General features: G+C 42.1%; 1 protein-coding gene across 1 annotated transcript; it reads right to left on the reverse strand.

Moving 5' to 3' along the window:
• Positions 1–5,281: 5,281 nt before the first annotated feature.
• Positions 5,282–8,976, reverse strand: LOC104957399 (centrosomal protein of 63 kDa-like; the record flags this gene model as incomplete). The annotated part of the gene is made up of 6 exons (XM_010785027.1): positions 5,282–5,950; positions 6,036–6,297; positions 6,382–6,584; positions 7,938–8,132; positions 8,625–8,715; positions 8,806–8,976. Coding segments are annotated over 6 exons (1,126 nt in total), but the record flags the coding sequence as incomplete, so codon positions are not given.
• Positions 8,977–9,541: the final 565 nt, after the last annotated feature.

The following is a 9,541-nucleotide window of genomic DNA, read 5'->3' on the forward strand; positions in this document are numbered from 1 at the left end:
AAAAATGTGCACAAAACACTGTTGTCCTCAGTGGCTTCCACATCCTTTCATAGTCAGAGCTTTGCTGCATTAATGTGTATGCTGCATTGGACTGCTTTAATGCTGAAGGTGAATCTACAGCAGTGTGTCATGTGCTATAAGATCATCATGTTTGTGGCCAAGCTGTCCTCTCAGTTTGTCACCTCTGGACATCTGGAGGAGCCCCAGAGGACTAAGTGCTGACGTTAGTTTGTAAATTAGATCATTGGAAACCGTTCAGCTCTTGGTAACCATGGGTACCATTAATATCTGATAAGCTCTTTAATTACATTTATCTTCATAATGTGTTTTCGTGACTTCGTCTCCTCCTAGATAGAAAGTGTCAGGCCTCCGACCTACAACCTGCAACCAGCACCTTAAGGGAAATACATATATATACTCAGACGAAGCCGTTATCTTTAGGATATAAAGGTTTCGTTCAGATTCAACAAAGTCACACATTAACAAACAAAACGATCAAAGCAGTTTAGTAGATATAACAGTTTTAGTTCCCCGTTGGGAAGAGCAAAGTAAAACAGGAAACATTTTTTAAACATAGCGAACAATTGAACAAATATTGATTTTCATAGGTGGCTATACAGTAAGGTTTGCTGCTGCCCCTATCCATTGGCTCCACAGCAGCTTCTGTGCTGCTCTCCTGTCAGTTTCTCCCCATTGGGGGAGAGCCAACCTCCATCTACTGTAGGTGATGCTCTCACTATGTACCTTCAACAACTCCACAATCAGAACTATCTATTCAACAATGCGATGGTTTAATATGTAAAACCTCTCTTTTCTCAGCATCCGGCCACAGAGTCCCAGCTCTCGTATCATCCTCAGTTTAACCTGAGCCTCCACCTACTGTACAGTCTTGAGCTTCCATGAGGTTGAACACCTCTTTGAGGCGTTCAGTAGTGAATGTGAGAGTATTTCAGTGTGTGTGTGCGAGGTTAGTTTGAATTTTGGCCTACATGGCCCGTCATAGTTTTCCTCTTGACCTCTCCGGCACAGTTCCCGTGGCACGAAGCACTAAGTGGGGCTGATAAGAAAACCTCCCCGTCTCTGTCCTGAGTCCGACTGCACGAAACCGGTCCAGCCAACGTGCACCCACCCCCCAAAACCCCACCCTGACTCAACCACACTGAGACGTTCCCATAATGTAAGAGACCTGGCTGGAGCTGGAAGTGGGACAAGGACGCACGCTCAGCATGTTCTCGGAGGAATGGAATGTGCAACAAAGAATGCATGCAGGCTGCAACAATAGTGGGAAAAGTCGCCTCATCTTGTTTAGGAAGTTCAGCAATTCATAAAGACACGATTATCATTTCCCCAAAGGAGCAACAACCTGAGGTTGCAATTAGGTCACATCTCAGTAGGGTTGAAAGAGGTACTTCCATTGACTGTGTATTAATCAGTCGAGCCACAGTTTGGAGAAGCATCTTTTGTTGTAACAATGTGTGAGTGCCAGCACAAGAAAAGCAGTGCTGTGCACATCACCTGAAAACAAGAAACAGCCAAAAATCTAAATCAGTTTAAGTTTACACAATATTTAGAATATTTCCAGCACTTTACCTGCCATAAGAAAGCCTAACAAGGCACTGAAGGCTCTCTTCTAAAACACAAAACTCTTTTGACAAAACCAGTAAATATACCTTACCAGTGTCACACAAACCAAAGAGGCAGCAGCACACCAGCAACCTGTGATCTGTATGATACAAAATACTCTTGTAATGGAGTCTGCTGTTTAATGGGAGAATATATGAATGTAATATCTCAAATTCCCTTTTTGAAACGGCTGTCTGAAAGCAAGGTTAAGCAATGAAAATTCCAACTACAGCATAGACTTAACTATTTTAGAGAGTAAAATGCTTATTTTCGGTGCTGTACTCGTGTCTGTTGTCTTCAAACTGGGGGCAGACCTTTTACGACTGTACACACTGACTTTGGATATGTACCTCATACAACCCCACTTCCAAAAATCTCCATGCAGTCCCGGTTCCAAAAATCCCCCCCAACCTTCATCGCCAGTCTGTATTCTGCAGAAATAAGTCCTCCACACAAACCAGCTCTCTACAGTATATCCTTTTAATCTTTATTCCCATGACAAGTGTTGATCCCACAGATAAGGAACATTCCGCCATTCAATAACTCACATATTTACTCCAAGATGGGTTCATAATGTGAAGCTATACCCATCGACTTTTCACACACACTATGCACAATAATTATCTCTAGGATCCAGGAGCAAATGTAAATAAGTCACAAACCTAAGTATTCAAGCTCAAACATATTTAGCTTAATAGTATCTTGCTTTATGATTATTTGCAGTTATTTTGGCACCTTCCTCTTAAAACCTTGACATACCCTTAAACTGTTTAGTTTTCACAGGTTTTATTTTCCATATTTGGGTCAATGTCAAATTGAAGAAATTCTTGGAGCTTTTTGGTCTCTTTAACGAACGTTAAAAACACTGAACCAGCCTTAACTAATATCCCCCCCCCCCACTAAAACGTATGGTTTTACCACAGAATCATTTACTGCTACCTGTTAAACACTGGCTGAGTCTCACTTTAAATTTGAGTTGAAGACGCGTACATACAAACATGATTATGGGATGTCTCTACCAGTTTGGAAGCCTGCAGGGGTCAAACATTCACATTTCAGTGTAATGTGAAAAAGTCACCGGTGCCCATTCACTGAGGATGGACTTACAGGGGAAGATTAAGACATATATCTACAAGTTATACATCAGAAAATACAAATATTTGCCATTTTATATATTCGTCATGGATTTTTTAGTGAGGTAGGAGTATTCTTTTTTTTTTTCAAGGTCATTTAACTACTTTGTAGATCCAAGTTTAATCAAAAGCTGATATTTTATGTCTTAAAATACGATATTTTATATTTATAAATACACATTTCACAAGAAAAATGTCTTGGAACAGGACACATGTTTAGCATTCCTCCTCGGACAAAAAGACTAACTAGCTAACTTAATAACTAAATAACTGTGACTGAGCACATTATCTACTAAGGAAGGCTAAGAAGGTGGGTGGAAAGCTTTGGAAAAATCAGTTAGTGGACTTATTTTGATTAGAAAACTAAATTGAATTGAATATCGAATTGTGCAAACATTTTAAGGCTTTTCAAGATTTGGTTTAGGTAAATATACTCGATTTATTTGGAGATACAGAATGAGCATTTAGGCAGGGTCCAACTAAAGATACTGATGAAGTGCATCATAGGAAATGTATGATAGTGTTTTTTTGGACTTGACCAATACTTGAGACTCAAAGACAGAGTATCTTGGCCTCTGCAGGCCAATGTTGACAGTTCCTTTTTTAATATGTCTCCTGCAAGGTTGCAAAGGTAAGGAGAAGGTCACACTCAATTGCTGAAATGCCCCTTCAAAAGCATAATGTAATCATCAAACACAAAAAGAATAAGAAGAATGAATATGCCAGAGAATGTCCACATTTGCACACGTAACAATTATCCTGATAGAGCGTAATGCATTAAAAAATCAAGGGTGGCAATTACTCAATCATCCTGTAGCCTTAGGCCAATTTTTCCATAAACAAGGTTATCCAATGCCTTCTGGACTCAAACCTCCCTCACTCCCTTCCACTAGGCCCCCTAAAAAAATCTCCACATATAAAACCTTTCACCTCCCTCCAGAGAGAGCCAGAGGAATGCCTGCCAAATTCCTCTGTGCTGTTTGTTGGGGCTCACAGTGTTAGCAACACGGCTCAGAACCAAAGTGAGAAGTCACTGGACGAGCAGAGCAGAACTTCTGTGCTGTCGTTGAACAAGTATGACGGCAAAAATGAAGAACACATTTTTCTTCAGAATCTTTCCAATTTATTTCCATTCCATCAGTGTGCTTTATTAGGAAGCAGTAAAATAAAGTATTCCACCCTGGCTAGGGTTGAGTGCCCCACATGGTTGATATTAACATTCCATCAGCTTTCTAATGATGAGGACAAAGCAGGGGGGGGGGGATGCTCATGACAGCATTGGCATGGTGCACACATTCCTGCACCAGACTGGCCAGAGGGCCTCTGCAGGGTGGTGGGGGGTCTGCGGCTGACATGCACATATGTGGTATTCTCCCAGTTTTGCAGGAAGGACGGACCCTCCTTTTGCTCTCACAACATTCTTTTCTCTGGATGTTAATGCAAATGTTTAATGCTGCATTCCAGGGAACTTGGACAAATTGAAAAAATGATGCAGCGTCCAACAAGAAAAAATGCAAAGGAACTCTCTTAATGTCAGAATCTCAACAAGTAATCCAAGAGGAACGCAGCAAGCTTCGTGAGGTCACATACATACGACAGAATAAGCCAGAATACATCAAACACAGCTGAGGCACATTTCCTCTAAGTTCTGATAATAAAACATTACTTGCAGAGACAGGTGTGTGGCAACATGGCGGGATCAACATTTTTTAATGTGAGTTCAGATTTGCATACTCCCATTCAGAACACACAGAGGCATGGACGGAATGCACATTATAAAAAATTTGTTGTGCACAAGAGCCCACACATCCGAAATATTTACAGTTTAAATACTAGAGATTAGGGTTCCTGGAAATATTTGGCTAAACTCTAATTATAAAATGTGAAAGTCGTGAGCAGTCACTACATGTTAGAGCCTATAGTGATCTGCCACTACTCCTTCATAGAGAGCAGTGTTCATTTATCAAACTTGTATTTATTGTTCTTTACCAGAAAATGGCAGTCTGATCAGAGCTGAAAGAGTTATTTGAATAATTGAATAGATTAGGGATATCACAAGAACCGATGCCACTTCCATGCCAGGATTTATTATTCGTTTTTTTTAAATTTAATTTAATTTCACAAAAACTATTTGGGGTTTTTAAAATGTCGGTCTCGTTTGTCTTTCCTTAATGTTTTGTTTTTTTGGATTACATATATATAGTGGAGGCTCTCTGAACAGGACATGTTCAGAGAGCCTGAAGCTGCTGAGGACCAGAGGAAAGGGTTCAGGCAGCCTTAGCTTGTCGTTTAGGATGAGCTGGAAGTGGCAGGACAAAACAATTTCAAGAGACAGATAAAAGAAAAACGAGACAGAAAACCCCCCCCCAAAAAAACAGGTAACAATCAGAGCTCATTAGCAACGCAACACTGTCAATGTGACCTCAAAACAACTCTGTCTTCACTGTGGGGACAGAGGAGGGGACAGTGTGAGGACAGAGGGGGAGGGACAGTGTGGGGACAGAGGGGGAGGGAGAGGGACAGAGGGGGAGGGAGAGGGACAGAGGGGGAGGGAGAGGGACAGAGAGGGACAGAGGGGGAGGGAGAGAGGGGGACAGAGGAGTCTGGGCTGTATGAGGTCACAGCTTATTTGTTTCTTCTTTGATAGTGTTTAAGAAATCACTTTTGGGAATTCCAACTATTCCTTGCCAATCTGAGTTAAATTGTGCAAGAATCCAGAAGGGCTCTGAGAGGGAGGAACTTCACAAAGACCAATGATGCATTCAGGTGCTCCTCCGCTGCTGTTTCCTGAGTTTGTTCATGATCTTTAAAATGCCATGTGGAGACAGACCCTAAAAAGAGGATCTGTTGTAGTAAGTTGTTTATAGCCATCAACCCAACACCACAGTTATAGTTTGGTATGCCATGTTTCTGCGTCATATCAACTAAGCAAGTCCTGCAACAAAGGGTCTGAAAACCACGAGTTGGATTTATTGCACCTCACTCCATCTCTAACCACTCTGCTGCCTGCAGTCGGTGGACGTGTGGGGGGACCCTGAGCCCCCTGGCAGGTACTTGGAGAGAATCCTTGCGTTGGTTTCTCTCATCCCCTGGATGTGGGAGTCCAGCTTCTGGACCAGCTCCTTAGCCAGGAAGCTCTCTTCCTGCAAGAAACGAGAGACTGTTTCGTCCCCTGGAGAAACCGACAGAGGCTCCTGAGAGGGAAGAAGAAAAAAATCTGTAGGATTCTCAAAATGATCTTTACGACAACTGTGGCTTATTCATTGTGATAAACATCACCATGGCAGAGGGAGACGGTATGGGCTTCTCTCTGGACTCAGAGTGTTCAGAGCTGGATCTTTGTTCCTCAGAGTCATTTGGACTTGGCACAGAGTTTCTCCTGGTGAGTCTGGTGGAGGAAGAGGATGATGCTGAAGAAGCAGGCCTGCTGTCTGGGGGACAGGAGGCCTGGGACAGGGTGTGCAGCTGCTGGAAGAGGCTCTGGATCTCTCCTGGGCAGAGACCACTGGTCTGCAGCTCAGCCTTTGTTGCTGTCTCTTGCCTGTGGTGACAGATAAAGCAAAAGTTGGATAAAAGTTTAATTTCCTTGATCTTTTGAGCATGTGTTTCTTTGTGTGGCGGGCACCTGTCCTGAGCAGGCTGTGGGGGGGCGGTCTTAGCGTTATGGAGCAGAGCTTGTTGGTATTGGTCAGGACAGGTCCTGCTGGAGGCCTGGAGTCGGGTTCGCAGCTCAGAGAGGTCCTTCCTCAGCCGCACGTTCTCTTGCTCCAGGCTGCACAGAGACGACAGATAACTGTCCCCGAGGGGCGCAGGCGAGGACTCCCCCCTCTGAGGAGACAGTTCATTAGAGAGAGAGCAGAGGCAGGTTTCAAAACAATCACTGAAGCCATGTTGAAGGGAGACACTACCGGAGAATACCTTCCATACTAATTACTTTAGGACAATTCTTTTAGTATTGCATGCATTCTGTTCAAATACATTTCCGAAACAATAATCTGAACAGTGGCAAAGCAAAAAGTTAAATTGTTAATGTTTGGGGAATAAAATGTGATATAGATTGGTCTATTAATGATAAATGAACGTAGCCCTTTGTAAGAACCTAAGAAAATATGTAGGAATAAACTTCAATGTTTGGTGTTTGATAGTACTGTTGGTGCATATTTCTCGCTAAGCAAATACAAATAAAATGTTTGAGGAAAACAACCTTAAAAGATACATATTGTAAAATGTAAAGACACTGAAAATGGTAAAAACTAAACTTACTTTACTTTGGTTAACTAAAAAGATCTAGATGCATGAAGACAAAGCAACACAAACACCTACATTAATGTTTTCCTTCCAGTACTCTGAAAGACCAAACTGTCAAAACGGACATGATGCTGCATCATGTTATCGCCTGTAGTGTCTCGCTTTAAGAATAGAATGCCGTGTCATGAGTGAATAACTACATCATCACCATTAATATGGTAGATTTACTAAATTAGACATTTCTATAAGTTCTACACATGTCTGAATTAAAAGATGTAACATAATGTACATGCAACAGTAGCGGCATCAAAAGTTACATTTGCACAGACCCCGCATTTCAGCAAGCAGGAGAGAAGAATGTTTTAAGACTGCAGTGAAAGGTTGTTTTTGAAATGCTAAAATAATGGATTGTAGCAGAATATTTCATTAGAAAACTACACATTTTGACTTTTGGAAAATATTTATTCAGTAAAATAATGAATGTAGGCCTATTATTTGTATTATATATTAAAACTAAATGTTTGGCCTTTAAACTAGCCTACCTTGACCCGCCATTCTAATCTAAATCTAGAAAATAGTATAATAGTTAAAATATTAATGTAATCTTATCTGAAACTCTGCAGAAAACAACACATACATACAGAATAAATATGAGTGGCTCTTTCTGTAAAAGTCCTATCATGTCTGAATAAAGACATCAAAAACACACATTTGTCAGAATGACAAAGAAGTTCACTTATGATACACATTGTGAAGAAGGCTCATGTTCCCTTACATGGGTTCATTGTGATCGTTGTGATGGAACTATGGAAGGATAATGTGTGTGTGTGTGTGTGTGTGTGTGTGTGTGTGTGTGTGTGTGTGTGTGTGTGTGTGTGTGTGTGTGTGTGTGTGTGTGTGTGTGTGTGTGTGTGTGTGTGTGTGTGTGCTCACTGTTAGCTGGGCTTCTTTCTGTGCTGCTCGCCCCACCCCCCCACAGTGCTGCCTGATGCTGGATGGAGAGCCCTTCAGTGTGCAGATGGTGGCGTCTCGTTGGTGCAGCTCTGAGGTCAGTTTGGACACCTCCCTCCTCATCCCCTCCACCTCCCCACTGTGAGTCTGCCGCGCCCTGAGGAGCTCCTCGTTGACCTGTGGAAGGAATCCAGAGAAATCACAATACATAAGACAGCGTAGGGCAAGGCATGTGTTTGGGTTGTCACTATTGGTTAAAGTTGGTGTGTGTGTGCGGTGTGGAGGTGTGTGTGTGTGTGTGTGTGAGTATCTCACAACATTAGGTGACACACAATGTGGAAGTGTGCTGTTAATTACTATTTTTAACTGTTACAGCGGGAGGAAGAATAGGGAGTATTCATTTCTTCTGACGACAACGCAATCGCAACACAACTGTTGATTTCAGATTTTGCTATTGCAAGAGCATCATGTACAAAAATGACTTTTACCACAATATACAATATTTACATGAAATTAAAAGGAACGCAACAAAATAATCTTGTTCTTTTTGTTTGGATACAGAGTCCTCTCAGCGGCTTAAGTGATTTTTGCTAAAACACACACAACTACAGTTTGGCCATCAAAAACTCCAAACTGCCACAACACGAGCAGACAGAGGAGATCACTGACCCTTTTCCTTTCTGCCACAGAGGAATCATATTGTGCCTTGATGCTCCTCAGCTCAGATTGGTCAGCTTTCTGCCGGCTCACCCTCTCCAGACTGAGCAAATCAGAAAGACATTTATGCCACCAAACAAAGAAATAGAGTCACATTACTGTCTGGGGAAAGAGTAATGTGGCCAGTTCTCACCTCTCTTTGAGACACGCCACTTGAGCCTTGAGATGATCCTCACATGCTTCAGCGCAGTAAAGCTTGGTGGCCGTCTTCTCCAGATCTTGTCTGAGGGTTTCCACTTCGGCACAGCCCTGAGCTGCCAGGCAGTCCTCCAGAGAGCTGAGGAGACACACAGTTCTGTTCAACCTTCTATAAAACTATATGTTATACTATATAACAGTACAGCTATAGACTACGATCTCAAAAAGACATCACTCCGTCCGTCCCCTCAGTACGCACGGTGCTTGGGAAAAAAGCCATATCATACTCTGCCCCCTCGACCTGGAACACACTTCAGCAGGAACTTAAGCTGACCAGTTTGATACCCATCACAGATTTTAAACTCATTTAAAAAAGCTGGAGAAATCCTCTGTGGGTGTTTTGCACCTGCTATATCTGACTACTGTATATGGATTTCAATGATTACTTTTTACGATGTTTTATTTGAGTGTTGCCTCTGTGTTTAGTGTCCTGTCTGTCTGTAACTTTGTGTGGTAGTGTTACCACTGAACAGGTCTCTCTTGAAAATGAGACCTTGTGTCTCAATGAGATTTTACACCTGTATAAATAAAGGCTAAAGAAAATTGTAATTAACATGCTGTGCTTCCCCTTCTGTCTGCCCCCCACCCAATTTAGGACTGTAATGTGGATTGCCTTCCTTCCTCTGTCTCATCTGTATAAATGACATTGCTTTTCTGTGTAACGGGGTCAG

Source organism: Notothenia coriiceps, unplaced genomic scaffold, assembly GCF_000735185.1.
Source record: "Notothenia coriiceps isolate Sejong01 unplaced genomic scaffold, NC01 NC01_scaffold00026933, whole genome shotgun sequence".
Classification (NCBI taxonomy): domain Eukaryota; kingdom Metazoa; phylum Chordata; class Actinopteri; order Perciformes; family Nototheniidae; genus Notothenia; species Notothenia coriiceps.